At 48.1% G+C, this 23,224-nt stretch overlaps 1 protein-coding gene across 1 annotated transcript in view; it reads right to left on the reverse strand.

Moving 5' to 3' along the window:
* Positions 1 to 23,224, reverse strand: part of CELF4 (CUGBP, Elav-like family member 4) — a 1,092,004-nt gene that overhangs the window by 160,953 nt on the left and 907,827 nt on the right. Inside the window, exons 6-7 of the mRNA XM_019518096.1 lie at positions 12,594 to 12,737; positions 1,191 to 1,338 (exon numbers count right to left, since the gene is read on the reverse strand). Of these exons, the coding sequence (XP_019373641.1) occupies positions 1,191 to 1,338; positions 12,594 to 12,737 (292 nt within the window). The remainder of the gene's footprint in view (positions 1 to 1,190; positions 1,339 to 12,593; positions 12,738 to 23,224) is intronic.

Raw genomic sequence — 23,224 nt, forward strand, 5'->3', positions numbered from 1 at the left:
CTTGTCGAGGTCCAGGAGAAAGTGCTCGGCCCTGCAAACCTGTGCTCCTCTAGCAGTGTTTTTTTATTTTTCTCATGCTTTCTTTTGCACCAAAATAAAAAAGGGGGTGAGGAGCAGGGATATGTTTGCTGTGGTTTTCTCAAGCCTCTGCCACGTGCTGGCACTCGTGATGGCTTTTGATGGGCCAAGAAAGGTCTGCCCCACCACGAATCCTCCTCTCATAAGTTTTGGGTATTTCTTCCTTGGGATCTTAAAAGAAAATCTGCAGCTTCACCAACATGGGGGGAGACCTCCTGGCCTAGCCGTTGCTGAGCAAAGGAGCTGTTGGACTTTCTCTGTCACTTGAATGCAATCTGGAGGGATGGGCCTCAAAATAACCCAAAGCTTTCTACCGCTCTCAGAAATGGGGAAATTCACAGCTCAGGTCTCCCTCTATCACAGCTTACACTGGGGCATCAGGTACAAATGCTGGAGAAACTTTGGGAAAGGGCAGCTGTGGATTGGATGCCAGGACTGGAGCCGTGCATAACCGGCTCACCAAAGCTCCTAGCGCCTGCGTACCACGAGCAACATCTTCAGCCCCGTTCCTCCTGATTTACACCTCTGCAGTGGGTGGGCAAATGTCCAATGCATTTCCAGTGCTCCTGCTTGGACTGATACCCACAGGCTCCTGGAGAGGAAGTCCTGCTCCTCTGCTCAGGATTGCCGATTTGGGGTCAGGAAGGAAATTACTCCATGGTCAGATTGGTACAGACACTGGGGGGTTTGCTTTCCTCTATACTGGGGGGCATATCCTCTCCCTGTGATCTCTTGAGCATATATTAACAACCTTTACGGCAGCAGGACATTGGCCTCCACACTCCCTTTGCTTTATCTGTGGCCAGCTAGGGTGTCATGTCTCGGGTTTTGCATCGGGGTTGATCGCATTGTTTTGCTCAGATTTAGCTGGGATGGTTTGGAGAGGGCTGATCCTGCCACAAGCAGGGGTTGGACCAGCCAGATTCCTCTATGATTTGGTTTCCCTCCTGCTCTTCAGGCCCTAACAATGGACAAACGCCCTTTTATCCCACCCAACACCCATGCATGCGCACATATGCACTCTTCTCTCTAGCTCTACCTGGGAAACACCCTCCCTTACTCCTTTGCATCCTACGTCTCATCTGCAATCTGTATGTGGTCCAGCTTCTTACCTGAGGTTGGCGTCATGGGTGCGGCGGCAAGACCGTTCATGTTCAGTGCTGCCATTTGCTGCATCTGGGCCGCCGCGAAGGCTGCCATGGGGTTTAGGTACCCCCCTTGTGCCACGGACGCCATGATAGCCGCCTGCTGCTGCATCAGCTGGAACAAAGAGAACAGGGAAAAAATATCACGCATTCACTGGCCGGGAGGTCCAGAGGGTGGACGCAAGCTGCACGTGCCCAGCGGTGGCTCAGGTTTAATGTGCTGCCATGGCTTGGAAGTAGCCATAAATGCGGGGCTGGGAACGGAGGTGTGCAAGGCAACCCTGTCTTGCACTCAACCTGCGGCTGCTCCTTCAGCAGCTGGGTGGACCACCTCCCAGCGAAGAGGGGGACACGGCATGGGGCTGCCCATTTGTCTTACAAAGGCCAGGTTCAGCCTGCAGACTCCTGCCCTCTTGCTAGCAGAGTTGTCTGCTAGATTTTGCTTTGCCCTAAGCCAGAAAGACTCCTCGGCAAGCTATCAAACAACTTCACCCACAGGTCTCTAACCAGGCCCTCAACGATGTGGAGCACTGGCAAAACCAGGAGCAAGCATCAGGACTCTGCTTCAGACTGACGTCAAAACCAAAGTGCAAAGCAGCGGGTGTGAGACGGCACGGTTTCCTTTTAGTCTTAACATTGACTTAGAAGTCGTGGAGGCAAATACATGCCCATCCTGGGGACACCATGGGGGTGTCCCCAGCTTTCAGGGATCTTGGGCTCATCATTTTAAAGAAAAGCTGCGTTTCATCTTGGGAAAGGTGTGTATGAAGTGATGCATATATGCAGGGGTCATTATATTCCCTAATGAGCCTGGTTCTCTGCGTGGGCTATTCACGTCTGCTTGTGCAGCCCAGGTACGAAGTGCATGTAAAATGCAGTCGCTGAGATGGATGACTAGGGACTACTGGGCGAGTGTCTTTTTTGCTTCCAGCATGCATGGGACAACCCAAGGGACAAAGCAGGAGAGACTCGGGACTGTGGGTGGGGGGGTGCTATTTTGCTGTTTTTCAATTTTACTGCCCTCCTCATTAGGAAGTTGCATCCGGGTGATGTAGCTTAGTCCACAGGACTCAGCGTTAGAAAGGAAGTCATGGCAAGGAAAGTTTTGCTCTTCACTGGTAGCTATCAGAGTTAAGTCTCTGCTAAATAATCACAACCCCTCTTCCCCCACCAGCTTTGACAGGGGGCTGGGGGTCGGTCGGACCTGAAGATCTGTTTAGGTCCCTTCTGACCCTAAGCACTATGATACTATTAAGGATAAAAGTCTCCTGCCTCTCAAAAGCATTTAGAAGATGGGCAATAGTCTAACACCTGCCTTGGAGCTAGCCACCCTCAGCTCTGCTACTGATCTGCTGATGACCTTGGTCATGTCATTTAAACTCTCTCTGTGCCTTAGTTTCCCCCATCTGTAAAATGAGGAACATGACATTTTTTTTTTCTTCCATTGTAGCACTAAAAAGGCACTAAAAATCCTTCCTGAGATCTTTGCACTAAAAATGCCATACAAGAGCTGATCATTATTCTGGCTGGTATTTTAACATGCAGCATCTCAGTGTCAAGGTGGCAGCTTCCCATTTGATTGTTAATTACCCTTTTTTATTATATACTGCGTAAGACACTTTCACATTTTAATTAGTGATTTACTCTTCTTTGTAATTACTGATGGAGTGATTAGACAATCTTTTATATTGCAGCACAATGCCAATCCCCCTTTAAGGAGTAAATTCGTTAGTAGGCACCAATTGAATTTATTCGCCAGATCAGGGGCTGAGCAGGTGATTTCATTAAGTACTCCAATAAAGTGAATGAGGGAGAGGGAATGCATCCATCTTTAAAAGGGATGGGCTCCAACTTTGGGTGTTTACAGACCCATATCTCATCTCCTGTGCTGGATATTTACACTTCTGGCTGACTGAGGATATAGCTTGCTCCACGGCTGATTATTTAAGTGATGGCTGCTATCCAGTACATACAGGATCTGTTTAATGCTAGTGATCAAATTAGCATTCCTCTGAGGCAAGGAGGTGTCCACCGTCTGAAATGTCTTGAGGAAGCTGAGCCCGGCCTGGCACCAGTTCCCTGAATGAACATCTTTTGCATTTATGGAGGTCTTTAGGGTAGAGACTAACTACACACCATAGGGTCCAATCTCAGCACAGGTAACTAGGTGCAGCCGTGGGACAAATTAGACTCAGAAACCCCTTCCCACTATGCCACCAATGCTCTGCTCATTGGCACCAAACACTGTCATCGGTAGCACGCAGCTTCTTGTAGCATGCCGCCCTTTTCCTGGTCACGCCTTGTCCGTGAACTGGTGCCTGAGATGAGTTATTCAAAATTTTTGGCAAGCTAAAGCTCACTCCATCACTGTGACTTACATGGACGTTGTGAGAGATGCATGTTTGCACAGCTTGGGCAAAAACTCTCACGGGTAGGCTTTGGGCAGTAAGTTGATGGCACCACTGTTGGCCATGTCCAGCTTAGAGGGTCCTGGATAACAGTTGGTTGCTCCTGTTTAGCATTGCAGGGGGTCTGCCAGGGCCTGTCTGCACCCTTGGTAGCAATGTGCCCTGGTTGGACTTTTGATCCTCCTGCACTTGTTTGCATGCTTCGAACGTAGAAACGCACCCGTGTAGCTGCTCCAGACTCATCCTCAGTGCGCAGTCAAGTGCACAGGAGTCCACGGGCTTGGGGTGGCTGTGGAAAGGTGTCCCTGGCTGCCTCCACTGGGGCAGTACTGGGTTTGGAGCATGCCCGATCGGTGTACGGGCTCAGGAATGACATGCCTGGGACATGTGACTGCCAGAGAGTAGACACCTCTTAAGTCTTCCTATTGCCTCTATAGGAAGCTGAGGCCCCTTGGGTTGCCCTCCCGGGGCACAGTCTGCATCTCAGGCATTGCTGCTGCCCACAAGGCTCATTTGACTCCTTAGTCCCCCTGTGTGTGACTGAGCAGAGACATCAGAGCTTTCTCTGCAGTAAAGCTGTGGGAGCACAGTGGAGGACAGCCATGCTATCGTGCCTATGCGCAGCTTTGTGCTGTGTGGATGCACCCATTGCACCTCTCTGTACATGGAGGATAGCAGCCGTGGAGCAATCACAGCGCCCTCGTCCTTCACACCCACTAGAGAGGGGCTGTAATGAAGGTGAGACAGTCTCTTGCAGGGGAAGGTGCGGGGCAGATTGCAACCCACGTTATGGCTGCGTGTGTCTGTCTCCCTCAAACCACAGCAGCCTGGCCTCCCTTTGCAGGTGTCATGAGAATAAATACACTGAATATGTTGGGGTACTCGGACACCACGTAGCGGGGACCTGCTTAGTGCCAGAAACTCAAAGTCACAGCACGGTGAGAGCAAAACTGTACAATGGGATGTGAGGGGAAAAGGGACGTGGTAACCTTGGAATAAAAACCCACCTCCTGGCAGATTTGCAGGAGGAGGCCAGGCCCTGTCAGGGTCACTGGTCTCTTATAAAACCTCGGGAGTGCTCCCAGGAGCGTCTGAATAAAAGTCACCCCACTCTTTCCCAAGCTGCCCCCCAAAGACAAATGTCCCATCCACCCTCCTTTCATTTAGAAAAGGCCCAATGTGTGATCCCTGTTAATAAAGCTGTATAAAGCGAGGCAGTGACCCCACCAGAGGCAAATCAATAGCACAGGGGCCCCTGGGTATTGTGTGCTTTAAAATATGCCATTTGAAATGCAGATTTCCCCTGTCTAGGCTGGGGCCATGGTGCACTAATAAGAAAAGAGGCAGCCTTATTATCTCGGGATGCTCCAAGGGGATGGAGGAGCTTTCTCCCTTCCTCCGCCAAAGGACACATTTCCTTCTTCTGTTGTGACTTCCTTGGCATGATCTGAGTCTGAGCAGTGAGACGGCTTTATCCCACCCGTCGTTTATCAAATATTTCCTTCTAGCCCAGCTCTGTGACTTTCATGGCCTCACGGAGACCAGAAATGCTCATGAGCATTGGCCCATAGGGACCAGAAAAGGCCACGAGGGTGGTACGCATCCACGGAGAGGAGGACGTGCGTCACCCATCCTGAAGCTCACAAATCTCTCAACTGCGAATGGGGAAGAGGTGGGAGGAAGGGTCATAGTGCAGCAGTCCAGGTGGGGAACGGAAATGGCCCATGCGATGGGGGGTCTCCAACAATGCTTTCCTCATCCAAGTGCTTTTTCTAAGAGTCCTTGGAGGGCTTAGCCTGACAAGGCCACTCAGGAGGTGTCCACAGTGAGCTCCTGGAGAGGCATGCTCTTGGCTATCCGCTCCCACTTAGAGGTACCAAACACAGGAATTGGCTTGTATTCCACAAGCATCTCCCACGGGCACGCTGGAGACATTGGGTTCGACAGCAGCCAGGACCGAGGCCTCCCCAGTGACTTCCCCCACTTCATTCCCAGGTTTGGTGCATGTGCATGGCGGGGTAGGGGCTGGTTGCAAGAGGCCCCCTTGAAGCAGCTCGCTTTGGGGAGCAAAAGTGCACAAGCTTCAACTGGGCTACACGATTCTTCTTTACTTCTTAAGTTGCTGCCTGCTCTTAATCAGCTCCTGTCACACCACCGCCGGGAAGGCTGGCTCATGGGCTCAGTGCTCCTCAATATAGTGGCCATGGGTAGAGCAGCACTCAGAGATGTTGCACAAACCCTTTAAGGTGGAGGCTGGCAACCTGAGGTCCCACAGGCTGGAGCTGGCTTGCAAAGTGCTCGGATCTGGCTTGCAGCAGGACAGGAGACTGCCAGCAAACAGCCCAGCCTGACACTTTCCCCTTTTCTGCCCTGAGCTGGGCTCCCGATCCTGTCCTCTGCAGTCCTCTCATCTGCACTGCTGCATTTGCCCCTTCCTTTTGTTGTTGGGGATGGGATTGGGAGCGGAAGCAGTGGTATGGGGCCACAGCAGGTGCCTTGGGGTATGTGGAGAGGCTTGTGGTCTGCAGTCATTGTTGGGTTGCAGGCTACGAGCTGCCACTTGGCCCCTGCTCCAATGGGGCCGTTCTCAGTTTGTCTCCACTTTCCATGGCAAGAATTTGGCAGGTTTCTTCTCAGTGTTAGACCCCATTTTTTTTATGGGGGGGTCCCTAGTTCAATTAAAAGGTTGGTCCATTTTCATGAATGGAGAGAGTGGCCGTAATGCCATTTTAGGGGACTTTGCAGAAAGTCGTGAGCAATCTCGTATGTAATGTCAGTACATTACATACGTGACTGCTCACGACTTTCTGCAAAGTCCCCTAAAATGACAGGAGGGTTTGGAAGACCCTTGGTATTTGGGAGCGAGAAAGCTGATCGGCTGCAGTCTTGCCTTGCAAATGGGCTGGTGAAAAATGCGTACAAGCTGTCCAGACTCAAAGGGTTTAAATGTTGTATGTTGTGCTTACCCAGGAGATTTTGCAATGCATGGTCTTAGCTGTGCACACATGCATTTGCTAGCTTTCTCCTAGCCTGTGCTGCAAACTCCCCTTGCTCATTCATTCCCTAAACATGGCTCGTTCTATACAATTATTGTTAATTATCTATATGCCGAGAGGCTCCCCACTGAAATCAGGGCCCTGTTGGGCTAAGCACTGCCTATGAGCCCATTTAGAGAGGCAGACTCTGATTTAAAGACAAGAGAAAGAGCAGAAGAAAGGAAGCATCATCACGTCCGTGTTACCAGTGGGGAATGGAGGCACAGAAAAATAAATGAGTGGCCCAATGTCACATAAAGGGCTTGTGGTTATGGAACAAAAGAGGGCATCAAAATGAATAAGTATGAGAGGGGAGATTTACTTCTGCTAAAAACTTTCTGAGAAAGAGCAATCAAAACACTGGCTGGTATCCCAGGCCAGGAGACACAAGTGAATCATACCGATCCTTTAATTTTTTTTTTCAGGGTTATGCTATATCTCAGTCTTTACACAGACTAACTTTGTGTTTGCTTTTCGTTCTTATTATTTGGATAATAATCATAACACAAACCCAGCCACAACTTTCTATCTTCAGTGGTTGCCCTATACTAATGACTAGCTAATTCATCCTCATGACACCCCTAAGAGGGGAGAGAGGTACGTCATGGGATAGACTAGCAGGTGGGGGAAGGAAAACATTTTTCAAGCAAAACTTGTTTTAGCAAAATCAATCAGATTTGGCAGCACTAAAATCCTTCCAAATTTGGACTGAAGTGCTTAAAAAAAACAACAGAAGCCCACCCCCACCCCAGGAAAAAGATGTATGGCTTTTTAAATGCATTTTGAATGACATGGTTCTGATTCATAATGAATTTAATTGCAAAATGTGATTTAATTGGTTTTAAGGAATTAAACCCACCCTAAAAAAGTGGAACAGACAAAACATCTGCTATTGGGTCAAATTAAATGCTACATTTAATTGAAGATTTTTTAAGTGTTGATTCACTGTTTCTGTCTGACCCAAAGTCATTTTTCTTAATTGTCTGGCGTTGCCACCAACCCCCCCCCAATTCTATTATTTGGCCAGTTCTCCTAGCAAATATTTATCTAAAGATTAGTTCTGTCTGCTGGAGGGTATCAGGACAAATGAAATGAATGACATCACCACTATCAAGTAATCTGTCCTGTTTTTTAGATATTAAAAAAAAACAAACACTTTTATCAATATTGGCCAGCCTTTTGCCTGCACTGAGCCAGGAAAGGGACCTGAAACCATGTCACAACATCTGTAGAAGTTAATACTGGAGAAATAATGTCCCCCCTCGTATTCACTCGGATTGTGCCACGGGTACTGTGGTTATGATAGAGCTGCTCCTTCAGTTCAGCTGGTCGGAGTCGACGTGGCAGGGTGGTGTGAGCCTCCCGACACGTGGCCACGTGGGTGATCACAAACGCCTGGCAATCACTGGCTATAGTTTAATCACTGTAGTAGTTCCCTTCATTTCATAGCTCTGGGGGCGACTATAATTTGCTGGATGTAAATGACTCACCCAAGGCCCAAGAGCAAAGTCAAGGTGCCCTGCCTGACCCCTTCCTTCATTCCTCGCTGGTAAATCCTGGCTTTTCCCCTCCCCCCGCTGCTCTACAATGCAATCCCCCCCCTGGCTGGACTTTGGCCAGGACACCGTGGCTAACGCTTCCACATCTTTTTTTTTTTTTTTATGTAAACTTGATTTATGACTTTGATCTTATTTTAAATAATTTAAAAATTAAATAATGTATACGGCGTCTGTCAGGTTCCTGAGCTCCTTCCTTTGTTCTGGCTTTTCTCTTCTTCATTTTCCTAGCCATTTTCCTTCTGCTCTTTTGTACTTTCGTTATAAACGGATTCCCCTTTCCATGGGGCGGCATACCAGAGCAATGCTAGAAAACTACTAGGCAGACGTGCAAGAGCTCAAGAAACTTTGTTATGGGGCTCCTTTAGACCTGCTCTCTATTACTGAGTTTAATATCCTCTGTCGAGATGTGTTACCCTTGGTTTAGATGTTGGCTGGTGCTCTATGCATGCATTAAATACAATCGAACATTGCTCAATCACATGGGAACATTATTTAGGGTGGGAAGGCTCTGCAAAGAGAAAAGCACCCGTTGGGTCTGGGATCTTATCAGACTAGTCATCTTGGCTACACATGCACACTAGAAAAGGGATGGGGTGGATGGAAATGTCGACTTCTTGAGTGACAACAAAGGGGCCAGACACAACCTTGCATCTACCTGCCTGGTCCCACATGAGGGTGGAGATGCAAAGGGCGAACCTCCACATCCTAACCTAGAGGACAAGGAAGGGGCACGCAATGGCCGCTGGAGAAGCACCCCGGCTCTGTAGAAAAGTCTCTGTAAAGACCTAGCCCATTTCTAATGGAGCGACATTAGATAGGAGCTAGTGTCAAGGTGCAGGACTGCTGCATTAGCTCCCCTGGCCTTCTGGGGTGACTGAAGGCTCTCATTGGCGGGTGTCAAATGAACCCATTTAGAGCAGAAATGTTAAGGAGAAAGGTTTTGAGTGCAAGCACCAGTCCTTTGTGCTAGATGTGCATTAAGGCCATTGTTATATGACCTCCTAGGGAGGCCAGGCACAATGGGAGATGGTGCTCGGCACAGTTATAGCCAGAGTAAAAGACAGTCACGGTCCTCAGGGCTTTACAATCCAAATAAGGACCATTGTACCCAGCTTGCAGACTGGGAAGTGAGGCACAGAGAGACTAAGTGACTTGACCAAGGTCACAAAAGGAATCGGCGGTTGAGGTGGGACATGCGCCTGCACCACCGCAGCCCTGCTCTAGTGCTTTCCTCCTTGGATCACTCTTCCTCTCAGCTTGACTTAGCTCTTCAACTTGAACGGCATCATCACGCCAGGAGAAAAAAGCACTTCTCCCTCTTCCTCCCTTCCTTTCTCCCTCTCTCTATCTCTCCATCTCTCGCTGGCATTTATGAGGTGCCAATCACCCTGATATCTAAGCGCCGGCAGTCCAGTGTGGCTTTACTGAGACCAAAGGACCGTCATACAGACCTCACGCTTCACTCCCTGCCTTTTGTATGCGATGCCGAGATGAAACCGATAGGAAGAGACACAGATAGAGGCTGATTGAGGGACGGGATCCGAGCACGCTCTGGGTGCGCAGACACCGCGCACAAACACGATCCCGGCGTTTCGACAGCTCTGAAGTCCCTCGGGTAACTGGTGTCACCGGCTTGTCATCTCCACTTGGTCAAGCTCTAAAACTTTGTTTCCCCCCTTCTTAGCATATTTATATAGGCCCAATCCTGCTCTTCTAGGAAGAAGCTCCCACTGCATTCGCTGAGAGTAGGAGGAGGCCCAGTCGCTGCTCTGACCCTTTCTTCAGAGACAAATCCCTGTTCGAGTGCCTGCCTCCCCTGATTTCTTTTCCTTCTCCTGGGGAAAAGAGATGCCAAGGAATTCCTCTTGCTAAAAGTAAAGGGCTGGATTGCACTGCTAGTTTCCCCAGGTACATGCAGACTTATTCCATGACTACTTCCATCAGGACCATTACTCTGACTTTAATTGGGTGTAAGTGAGGCCCAGGGTGCACGGTGGGGAAAAAGGATTAGGTGAACTCAGTGAAATGGGGTGTTGCCATGGGGGGGAATCAGGGTGCCTGCATGTCTGTATGCCTCCCACTTGCTGAGAGGTGGCCAGTTGCTCTCTGCAAACAGGTGATGACTTGCCCTCTCACCACCTCGTTCAGAGGTGCTGTAATAGGTCCCACTGCAAGCAGCTGCTCCAGACTAGCTGCACTGCATCCCAGTATGACTGGCACGGGTCTACCAGACCCACATAAATCCCATCATTGGAAATGCATTGCGAGTCCAGGCCTCGAGAGCAAAACTTAGCCTGGAGCAGCGATTCTCAACCAGGATGCCATGGCACCCTGCAGTGGCTTGGAGATCCTTTCGAGGGTGCCATGGGATGCCACACCATGTTAGTACTGTTAGGTTGGCAAGCATGATTTACAAGATAAACCCAGAGATTTCAAGCTGTCTGAGTCCTTTGCAACAATAAAACTGATTCTATTGTTTTTCTGTAGTCAAAAAAAGCGTGAAAACAAAGAGCTGGCATTTAGTTTATCCAGAGGTGCCTGAAGTCTACCCAGGAGTGCACTGAGCCTAAAATAGATGAGACACCCTGGCCTATGGGGTCCAGATGGTGAGCACCTCCACGCACATCTATCTACATGCCTACTTGCTTCAGCAACTGTGGGGGTTGTCAGAGAAGGTGGGAATGAAAGGATGGGCAGAAGGGAGGAAAGAAAGAACAAAAAAAATGACCGAAGGAAGGAAGGAAGAGCGGTGTAGGGAAAGCAAAGAAATGGCTTGGCTCTTGGCAGGCATTTCTGCCTGGGAAGTCACTGTCAAATCTCTCTGCCTGCCCTGAGCTCTCATGGACCTCCTGGTCCCCCGCTGATGCTGATACACTGCAGGGGCACTGACACTGCATCCTCCAGCTGGGATGCCCCGGGCAGCAGTCGCTGTGCTCAGAGACGCCTGCCCGTGTCCTGGAGGTGCGGCGTGTCAGAGCACACCCCTGCTGACTGCAGCAGCCTTGTCCTGCTTGAAAGGCTAGCGGAGCGCAGTCAGGGACACATGGGGAGAGGAGGGCTCATTCATCATGCGGGGAGGAGAGCAGGGGCGGGGGGCGAGGGCTCCTCGCTGAATGACTGGGAAATCAAGAGGATGGGGAAAAAATACCGGAGCCTGCTTGATGGGGGAGGGAATAATAATTATAATAATAATAATAATAAAAAAAAAAGCTCTTTGCAGCCAGGTCATGCAAGCTGGGAGGGGAGACGGGGGGATTTCATGGAGACTTTGAGGTGCATATGATATTTGGGGAGAAGCCAGGGAGGGTGCTGAGCTCCCCCAAGGAGAGCTGCTGGGGTATGCATGGGTTTCCAAGTGATTCAGTGACCTAAAGGATGCTTAGGCCCTCACTTCAAAAGCAAAGGCAGAATAGATATCATAGATTTCATAGACATTAGGGATGGAAGGGACCTCGGAAGAGTCCAGCCCCCCGCCCAAAGGGCAGGAAGTCAGCTGGGGTCAGAGGATCCCAGCAAGATAAGCATCCAATTTGAATGGGGAAGGGGCTGTGGTGGACTGAATTTAGGGCTCACTTACGAGTGGGAGCTGATTGCCCAGCAAGGGAAGTCTAGCGGATGCAGTGGGATTGAGGTGCACTTGGGTCCATCTTGGCCACAGGCAGTATCAGCATGGGCAAAGTCAGGAAGGTTTTGTCTACGCTGCCTCCACGCTGCACCCAGGAGAGCCAGAAAGTGGTCCTCAAGCCCTCCCTCTTGCTCCCCACACACCAGATCCCAGAAATGAGGCAACAGAGCTGTCTTAGATCAACCCTGAGCATGTGCCAGTAAAGCAGGCCTGAGCCAGACGGCCCAAGAGTGGCGCTGGGTATACTTTCAGCCTGCTCCAAGGTGGCTTTGTGCCTCATTTTTGGGGGGTTGGCACCTCGCTGAATGGGAGCGAGAGATCAGGAGGTCTGGGCAGGTTATCTCACCACCGTGTTGTTCGAATAAGTAAGGGCTGGCTCAGACCAGAAGTAGTGTTGCACATGGTCACCAGCTTACCAGAATTTGGGTTGTGAGACACGGAGTTGGTTGTGGCCCCATAAAAGCAGGGACGGCTGGCTCAGACAGTCTTGAAACCTGTGTAGCAGTGTCTGGATGCAGCAACTATTTTAACCCCCGGTGCCTATCTGAGAGATGATCCAACCTGCGTGAGACTGGGTGGCTCCACGATCTCAGCCTCGGCATGCAGAGCCAATTCAATGAAGGAATCACATTAGTGTCATTCTTTCCTCCCATATGGTTTCTCTTTGTGTTGGGCCCTTGGTTGGTGGGTGTCCCATTGTCCCCAGCCCATTGTAACATGCTGGGAGATGTAGCTATACTTACTGCCTGTGCATAGGCGCCGTACGCTCCAAACTGGATAGCCATGGGGTTGAACATGCCCATCTGTCCTGCCATTTGCTGCATGCGCCTCATTGTACGCTCCTTGTCCGTGTCTGCGAATTTCACCACCAGGCTTGAGGAGGCTCCCTGGAGGAAGGGAAACCAAAAGAAAGAGCACAGGGGAATTTTCCCATTAGTTGCCAGTGGAACCAAACCATATCTGCAAGTACAATGGAGACAGGATGGTGTTGGTTTCTAGCTGGCCCCCAAAGCAATGCTCAACCCAACCAACCTTCTGTGGTGTTTCTCTTTCACCCCATCTCAGCATGGTAAGAGTAGCAGCAAGGAGGGATAGACGGCTCTATGGGGTAGTATGAGTGATGCTCCCATTTATCTCTGAGCGTCTGGTTTCTTTGCTGCAAGCTCAATTCTCTCTGCAAAGAGGCTCAGGGAGAATTCACTGGCCCCTTAACTCTCACTCGAGTGCAAAGATGCAAAGGGCAAGCTGCTGCCATTGCACTGAGACTCAGTAACCCTGGAAAGGGTACCTAGCAGAGGTGAAGGGGGGATCTGCTCTGCTGAGCCTGCAAAGCTTATTAGCTGCAGTGAGGAGAGCCTTCCTCATCTCAAACCATTAGCTAGCAAAAGCAATAAGATGGCAAAGCACTTTCTGCAAGATGACAGACGGAGCCTGCAGCAGTGAGGAGCAAACCCTTTTCATCAAACCCGCAGGCTACTGTAGTGGACCTGATTGTGCTGGGTGGCTTTCTAAAGACCTCAGCATTGACCGGTCTGCTTCTATTCGAGTCAGTGAAAAGTGGAGCCGAGATTGGTGAGCTAATGGTGAGCACTTGGGAAAACCTCATCCAGCTGGGTTGATTTGCCATTTAGAGGAGTGCACAGCAGGCACACGGCTATTTGTCACGTGCATTAGGACTGCAGTAGAAGTACAGTAAAGGTAATATCTGGAGAGGGCTGGAAGAAGTGTCTTAGCTACAGCTGGGAAATAACATGTCTGTCAAATGCATGGACACTCAAGCTACTCATGAAACTAGACCTATTTCCATTTGCTTCCCTTAACCAACTGATGTTTTCTTTTCATTTTGGAGACCTTGATCTTCCACCCAAATGAGGAAACCCATCAGCTTCCCTAGCAGGGGCCTGGCAGGCTGCAATTAGTCATGAAATAGGATGCAGGACACGCGTGCACGTTTTACTCGTCGGTCATTTTGATGCTCAAGAACGTGGCCATAATCTTCCTAGACACATGTTAGTCTTTCAGCAAATGTCTTGGTGGAGTTACAAGCAGCGCAGCTTCCAAGCGCAGTCACTTGCGGACGCAGCCATGGTAGCAATAGTATAAACCCTAATGTGGGGGGATCCAGGATTTTAAAACGTGGGGGGGTGAGAACAGCAACTGGCAATGCAACCCCTGCTTCCAGCATCCCCTGCTACCTCCCCTACAGAAAGAGCATGCCATGGGAGTGGCAGGTGGCAAAGTCAAGTCCCCAGGCAAGTACAAATCTGTGGCTGATTATTGGGTGACCGCTGGAGTGGGCCAGAAAATGGCCTTTTTAATCCTGAAGAAAAAAAAAATAGGGGGGGAAAAAAAATCACCCTGACTTAGGAGAAAAGGCCCAGAGTAGGAAGTATTTTATGGGAGTGTCTCATGTGAAGTCCGCCAGGAGAACTGGATTTTGTGTCTTGCTCCCTGTGCTTCCTGGCTGCTGCATTGCCCTGTTCCCCATGAGACCAGCTACCCACGAAAGCTGGGGTCCCACCGTGCCTGGGAGCTGGCAGGGGCAGGCAAACAGGATGTCAGAGGACTGACAAATCTTCGTCGAAGCTGAGCCGTTCCCATGCAACATTTCACTTTTGAGGAATTGGCTTTTTCCAATGGAAAACCCTTCCATCAGAAAATGTCTCCCCAGCTCTAGAGGCAGCACCAGTCGTGGCACATGCTTTCCACGTTGCCGGCCACGGATACTAATTTGGTTTCTGTGCACTGTCATGGGGGGCAGGAGGAGTACGAGTCAATTGCTTTCATCTTCCCGCTCCGTTCCAACCAAGGCAGAATTGCTTTGCTGTTAGCTAGAACAATCTGATTAAGATGCTATAATACACATACATGTGTTTAAATGCAATATATGCATATGCAACAGCCTCTCCACATCCTCGGTTATGAATAAAGAGTTGAGGAATTAATATGCTAAAGAAACTAATACGAGGGCACACAATGAACAATGTTCCCCTGGATTAGCAGCACATTCTGGGATTTCAGTGGTGAGGAATCTTTCTTTTTTGACCTGTCACTCTCTCTCCCTCTAATAAATCTATAACCCACTTGAACAATGTGGAGCAGAACAAGGGAGTGAAACAAATGGTTTAGCAAAACAAAGGGAGGGAGAGACGAATGCTCTATTCAAGGATGTAGAGTGGTATCCAGGAGTTATTAAGAGAGCAAAGCAAGGGGGGGAAAAAAAATCCACATTCACCAGTTTTTCTGCTCAAGGCTGGGCAACTTCTCATTTTTTTTAATCACCTGATGTAGCTATTGATCCTTTCCCAAATCACACTCTTAATTGCAGCTCATCGACAAATGAATATTTTAATGCATACATTTCCTGCTAATTATCGCCCAGACCAGTCCTTAATTAGATGTCAACACTCATTTAATTAACCCTGATCCAAGAGGCGGTTTGGTAACCTGGATCTAACGATCTGAACCTATTTGCAGCTGTATTGGAGAGAGGCACTGGTCCACAGCTGACCGGGTGGCTCAGTATAGCTACCGCCACCCTTGTGCCTAGTGGTGCTGAGAAAGCACGCAGCTTTCAATGATGCAAGTTTGTTTTTTTTTTAAATGGATAAGGTGAACTACTGCTTATGTCCGAATATATGTCATGAAGCAAAGTATGATTTTTTGGGATAAGGCACTAGGATGAGAGCAGGGAGCTGGATGGTTAGCAGGGTCTGCCGCCAACCCACCGCATGAGCAAAGCCCATCACTTCCCATTTCTGTCCTGCCTTCCCTGTTCACACAGAAACTTCCCAGGGCTTGAGCACTTCTCGACCGATGTGTTTCTTAGACCACCTGTCAAAAAGGGACCCTGGTCTTGTCTGGAGCCTTTAAGCACTATCCTAATAGAAACACGGTAGAAACACCATCTGTAAATCTGATAGCTGTAATCAAGGCCTCAGACCCCCCATCAATAATCCCTGGCTCCACAGGCGGACATGGTTTTTTGAGTAAATCTGATATCTTTTATTAGACCAGGGACGGGCAAAATGTGGCCCATGGGCCGGATGCAGTGCCGCCAGGCCATTCTGCCCCCAAATTTAGAAAATTAATATTTATCTGCCCTGGCTGCCTGTCATGCAGCCCTTGATGGCTTACCAAAACTCACTAAGTGACAAAATAATTGCCCGCCCCTGTATTAGACCAACTCAAGTCATTGGAAAAAAAAATGTTTGAGCAAACTTTCGGGTTTAAAAAACCCTTTGTCAGGCTGAGGAAGCGTCTGCAGTCGGTTTATCCTTAGACCAACACGGCTACAATCTACACCCCTGAGTCCACGGGGCGTTTGAACGATGAAGACACTCACATTTCACAAGTAGTCAGAGATCCTCAATTGAAAGTTACTCTGTACTGTGCTCTGTACTATATCTCGGGGATTTGCAGAGCAAAAAACCAGGAAGGATGTGAGTTCCTGCTGAACGCCTCATCCCCGCCACCTACTTTTTATCATTAGCACTATTACCCCCCCATCTAATTTTTATCATTAGCATTATTATAAAAGCTCAGTAGTAGAGACCATAGTCTCGAGAAGCAGATACTCGTGGGGGTGCTCCAAAGTCCACTGAGGTCAACAGGAGCCTTCCCATTGCCTCTGGCAGGCTTTGAGTGAGGCCCCGCGGACACGAAACATGTATTTCTTCTCTCAAAGTCTGTGCAGAATGGGAGGTCATTTCCATCACTTCCTAGCTCCTTCGTAAGGTGCTTTGATACCTAAAAGGCTGGCAGAAGGGCGCAGCATCACCATTATCATTATTAATAATATTATTTCTTCCCATTTTCTCTACAGCCAGCAAGTTTATCCTGATCCCCTTGTCGGTAATGTATGGCTCCCCTTCGTCGGGAGTCAGACTTTCTCCAGACGAGCATCGCGAGGAAAAAAATGGAGGGAAAATCGCCCTGCACCACACTCACTTTGTAATCCCTAATCAGAGTCCTCCGAGGGAAAAACTAATTTCCCAGCCTGTCTTGACGTGTGAAATAAAGTCATTCTTGAAAACGGGTGCTTGACAGGTCGCTTGTGAAATTTCATATTCAACTAAAAATAAAATATCCATCCATTGATATTTCATTAAAAGGCCCAGAAAACAAATCTTTTTCCTGGTGGTTGAGCGTGTTTCCCATTAGTTATGGCCTTCCAAATGGAGTGTATACACAAATTAAGAATAAACTTGAGAAAGGGACTGTATAACACGGCAGAGCCCTACATTTCATACAACAAAAAACCCAAAGCAGAAAAACACCCTAGGAAATTACTTTCTTGCAAAACAAGGGGATGCATTTATTTTTTTTTGCAGTCAGCTCATAAGCCTAAATACTGTTCATTTCAGGGGCAACTAGTCCTCCGAATATTTAGACTTGTTTTTCAGAGCACGCTCATTCATTTTTTGCCCACTTCAGCAACTGTCTTGAGCACGTGCTTAATTTTAAAAGCCTGAATCTGTGAGGAATTGTAGCCTACATCATGCATAGGTCAGCTTCTGTCCACTGGTTAGCTCAGTGGTGGGGTGGTCTACAGTCTGGGGCCAAGTGTAAAAAGAAACAGGTCCGTACAATTAGGTTCCTGGGATTTAACAGTCTAAGGGCACGTCTTCGCAAGACGCTTACTGTACATCACCTAATAATACTGGGTGCATCTACATGTGCACATTTACTATGCAGTAAATGCAGGTTTCAAATTTACACCCGCTTAGTTACTGCTCAGTAATGCATGTGTAGACACCTTACTGCACAGTAACACTGCGGACTGACTTTGGACTAAAGTTAGTGGGCTGGTGTTTATATGTGCAGGGATTAAATTGCACTAACGCTCTGTGTGGACTGACTTGGGACTGAAGTTAGTGCATTGGGACACAGCGTTAGTGTGTTTTAACAGATGCCGGCCTATTCCTGCTTCCTGCGCAGTAAGTTACTGCACAGTAAATTTGAGCTGGCGTAAATGCATGTGTAGACATGCCCACTGTGCAGTAGTGTCATGGCAAAAACCATGATAATAGCTTAGTGCGCAGTGCTATTAGGCTAATAGGCAGCACGCATCACTAAATAACCGTGCGCTGGTGCTACTGCGCAGTAACTTTAGGTACTGCATGGTTAGTTGGTACTTCATTAAGGAAGGACTAAACTAAATGCACAATTAATGAATAAGATAATTAGTCATGCAGATCCCATTAGAGTCCCTTCAAAATCCCGGCTGTGTTTAGAGTCGTCAAATAGATGGGGACGGATGGATGTTGAGCGTTTGTGAAAATATGATCCCCTGTATGTATGTAGGTACCTGAGTTTGAAAAACTGAACCGGATGTCTATTCCCAGCTGTGAGCCCGGCTTGATTACATGACCTTGGGCGAACAGTTAGGGCCGGTCTTTTCAGACCAGAGTGCCAGAAGCGAGCGAGGCACGTAAAGATGCCGAGAGAAGCTGTTTGCCTCAGCACTTCCTAGCATTAGACCATTTAATTAGGTGCCTGGCTTTAAGGCCCTCCCCAAGCGGAAACAGGGCGAGACGCTCAGCTGGTTGAAACCTGTGTTGCTGCACGGAAGTCAGCGATGCTGAATTACACCGGCAGAGGGGGGCGACCCTAGTTCGTAAAGCACCTTGGGATCCTTCAAGTCTAGGATGAGCCGCGAGAAAGAACACGGTATCCAATTAAACCTGCAGAGGAGAGGGAATTTTAGGTAGGCAGAATGTAATTACAGGAGCTGGAATCGGGCCAGGAGATCAGGAAAAACACCCTTCCTCTTGTGAAATATGCCATGTTTTTTTGTACTCGGGGCTTCAATTTTGTGTCTCATCTGAAAGATGAGTGGGAAGCCAGCCACCAGGAGCGATTTAACCGCATGGTCCTGAGAGCCGGTTTCGACACACTTGAGACGCGGGTGACAGAGACAGAGTGGGGAGAGCAGACATTCATCCAGGGCTGGAGTGACAGAGCCCTTTGATAATGCTTCTCCCTTGGTGGAGGGGATTCTTCATGGCATGTCTAAGCAGAGATAGTTGCTGCAGGTACTTCCGTTCACAGGTCTCCTGAGCTGTAATTTATTTGGAGAGCATGCTTGATTTAGGTCTTACTTCCCTACACACTTCTTAGTAGGTGTCACTCTGTGCTAAAGTTATTACTTTCTGCAGGGTAACTGAATCATTAACTCCTGGAGAAACTGTACCTGATTTTAATTGGAAATAACTAGATGCCTAGCCCAGATAGCAGACGCAGCCCAGGTAGTAGCCGCGGCCCTTGAATGGAAACCCTGGCTCCAAACGACCCAACTTTGGGCAAAGTTGGGATCTGAACCTCAGTGGGGTATTGTGATAAACCTTACACGCCATGTCACTTAGATCAAGATAGGAAGCCTATCTTTGTTTTTTTTAAAATTTATTAAAGTGGGTCAACAATGTCTACAAAAATGTCTATGGAAATAAAAAAAATCAAGTTTACATTTAGGGGATTTCATATGAAAAAAAAAAGGGGGGAAAGCCCAGAATTTTTATTTTTAAAGGTTTTGGGCCAAAATGTTTCTGTTTTGGGGAATTTGCCTTTTTACATGAGTATTATCTGTGACAAGTCTCTATTCAGTCCATCCAGGAAGAGCACACACCAACTGCAGATGCTTCCTCAGCCCAATGAAGGGTATTTATACCTGAAAGTTTGCTAAGAAGATTTTTTTCTCAACTATTTGGGTAGGTCTAATAAAAGATATCACATTTACCCAACGAACCTAGTCTGCCTGTGTCCTTAGACCAACACGACTACAACCTACACCCCTGTAAGTCTCATTTTGACAGACAAACCAATTTTCTTTGAAAACAAATTTTGAACAGTAAGTCTTGACCAATTCTATCATTTGTATTATGGTCGTGTCTCAAATTCCCAACTCGGATGCCATCATACACACACAAAAAAGCAAGTCTCTGCTATACTATCTAACCAGGCAAGACTGGGAAAAAAATGAACACAGAGATGAAGTGAACTGTTCAGGGTCCCTCCCAACTGGACTATGCTTCCCCTTTAGTAGCAAAGGGCGATATAGAAACTCAGCTGGACTGAACTGGACGATCTGAGAAAGACATAAGAGTTAAAAAGGGCAAGCTAGGGGGGGATGTCATTTTTAACTGGGTTGTGTTTAAATGTGTATATTAAATAGAAGAATGAATGCAGTGACAGCATTTTTTAAGTACAAATCTATTGCACATACGCGTGCATCCCAAGTTGTCTCTAACTGCATCACCCTACACTACCCCACTGCTTTGTGTTCATAGCACGAAGGGAGCGCTATGATCTGTACAATAATACGTCTTTACTCATTCATAGCATCGTCCCTCTAAGTTCAAAGCCCTCCAGCAATATCATGTCATTACTCAGGCCTCACATCACTCTTTCGAGGCCTTATATCACTGTTTGGAGACATCATACTTCTATTTTTTATATGGGGAGATCAAGGTATAGAGTGGAAAAAAGGCAGGTGTCTTTCTTTCTTCCTTTACACCTCATCTGGTATAAAAATCAGGTCTGCTCCACTGGCATCCATGGAGCAAGATGCTGATTTGAGCTGGCTGGAGGATATGAGCGCACAGGATCCTACTTCCACCAGGTACTCGTGACCTTTGGCCGTGACATATGGTGGGTGTTGAACCTGGTGCACCACCACAATGCAGGCATTTTGGGTACTAGAAATGAAGCCGCAGATCCTATCTGATTGAAACTGCCAGGGGATTGTCAAGAGGCAGCATGTAATTATTTGTTGGGATTTGTCTGGGAACCCTGGATTAATACATCTCGTCTTGCAAAAGGTATCGTGGGATCTTTTGCAGGGACAGAATTGCCAGGGCTGCGGTTTAATGTGTCAGCTGAAAATTGGGATTTTGATTTGACTGACCCCATCTTTGGTCTTCAGAAAAAAAACAAACCCTATCTTGGATTTCATTTGACCCCTTCAGCCAATGACAGCTGGATGACTGAAAGTAAAGTGCATTCTGGTAGGGCTGACCAGATGCTGATTGCTAACCCGCGGGAAGGGGAGGACACAGCACAAAATCATCCTCCACCCACAGCCGGACAATAGCCCTCCTTCAAACTAAGATACAGAGATTCATAGGAAATAGGTGGAAGAATCCAGGAAGATTACTCCTGACCCAAAGCCCACAGATGTCAATAGGATAATCCCATTGTGTGGGATTAGGATCCTATTATGACACTGGTGTACGAAAGAAAAGAAATAACCACGGAGTGATAAACACCTACCCCAAAGGTGTTGGTTTCTCTTCTCCATCAGGAAAAATGTGTCCTTAGAGGGGCTCAAAGTTCCCAAGTGGAGTCCCCCTCCATCAGCCCAGGCACCCCCTACCTAGACAAGGTACCTTTGCAGTCTCTTGGACGGCGGGTTTATAAACGGCACTGATTCCCAAGAAAGGTTGGCAACTGCAAATTATTTGAGCCCTGTTAGGCTCCAATTTCCTCCAAATGAGACAGGTGTTGAGCACGGCATACCCTGCGGGGGCCGTGTTGGATGCCACCGAGACCTCTACCATGTTCAGCTGCTGCAGCCTTCTTCCCCCCACCCCTCTCCTCTTGTTGATTTAGCTCCTCTCTCCCTTTGGACCCATAAAAGGACATTATGGCACCAATTAGCTCCTTTTGTCTAAGGCAAGGATGTGCGGCTCACTATCTGTTATCCCTCTTATCCCATTTGGAGGTAATGAATTCTGCGGCGCGGAACGGTTTTGAAGGGAAGGAAGAGCGAGCGAGCAAGGGAGTGCGAGAAAGACGCCAACTGAAGCCCGTCGATTCCCGGGGGTCTCTTCGCTGTCCTGCCAGATGCCGGCGCTGCTAGGAAGATGTGACTAGAGAGGAAAAGCAGCTCAGATGAGTGCTTCGGCCCCAAAAGGCCATCTTCGGTGCTGGTATGATTCATACCCCCTGTCAGGAAGGCAGGCTGCCTGGCTTTCTATTCCAGGACCTAGGAACATCTGATTTATTAGTTCATTTATGAAACAATGGGGAAGGGAGGGAACGTCATCCTGTGATTTTATTTTACTTTTTTTATTGTAGGAATTAAAGGCTATTATTTTAATGTCAGGGAGCTACTGGCACCTCTAGCCGACAGAGAGGAAAGCAAGCACTGGTGACGGTGGTGGCAGCAGTGGGTTGAGCAGACCTAGTGACCTCTATATTTTGTGGTGACTAATGGACAAGGGACCATCCCCACATGGGAGGTTCAGTTGACTTCTGATAGCAACAGGGCCAGGACCACTTGCACATGGCAATGTTTTATGTTTCCATTGTGCCTTTTTTTCTCTCCAGGGGCCAGAAATCACTTCCCCTAAGGCAGGAGCATTGGGCATCCATGACGAAATGGCAGCCATCCCGCTCGGGGACAGGACACAGTTGTGGATGGGTACTTTGGTTCTTATCCATAAGAAGAAGAAAGTGGTGTGGACGATTAACAGGCCTTGAGTAAAACAAGTGAGTCTATTTGGGATGCACCACACTTTGTGCATGCTTTACATGAAAATGAAGGGGAAAACAGGTCTGTGTCTCCATTCTGCGATAGCAGCATCACCTCGTTGACATCAGCTGAGCACAGGATTAAAAGGGCTGAGTTGTGTTTAAAGCATAGGCAATGCTACTCCACTTCCCTGTTGTGCCACAGGCTTCCTGTGTAACCTTGGGCACTCATGTTGGTGCAAATTGTTCAAAGGTGCAGGTGACATTTAAGTGCTTAGCACTCACTGGCTTCCACTGGGAATTAGGCACCTAACATTTTTATTTGTGAAAATCTACCCCTGAATCGCTATGCCTCTCTGTTAAACACTGATGACAATCTTCCCCTTCTTGACTTCAGGTGCCCATGAGCTTGTGCACTGAAAGGCTCATTGGGGCCCTAATCTTATTTGGGGTCTCCAGGCACGGGTGTAACATAAATAAGGATAAACTGAGTTGCATTACATTTAGTGCCAGGCTCACTGTTGTTATTTTTTGTATGACTGTTGTTATTTTTTTGTATGATGGCATGGTGTTGGGTTTGGTGATGACTGTTATATTTTGTTTGAGGCCCAATCTCATTTCCTTTTATGACCAGGTGACCTATCACCTGGACAAGGGAGATGAGATTGATGTCATATATCTCGACTTTAAAAAAGCCATCGATCTGGTATCCCATGATCACCTGTTGGCAAAACTGGCCAACTGCGGGCTCGGGTCCACCATGATCCGCTGGCTGGGAAATTGGCTCCGTGGTTGGACCCAGAGGGTGGTGGTTGAAGGCTCTGTCCTTGGACATATTTTGTTCAACCTCTTCATTAATGATGTGGACATTAGAGTCAGAAGCGGACTGTCCAAGTTTGCC

This window comes from Gavialis gangeticus, unplaced genomic scaffold (genome assembly GCF_001723915.1).
Source record: "Gavialis gangeticus isolate Ggan-Ray unplaced genomic scaffold, GavGan_comp1, whole genome shotgun sequence".
NCBI classification, from domain to species: Eukaryota; Metazoa; Chordata; order Crocodylia; family Gavialidae; genus Gavialis; species Gavialis gangeticus.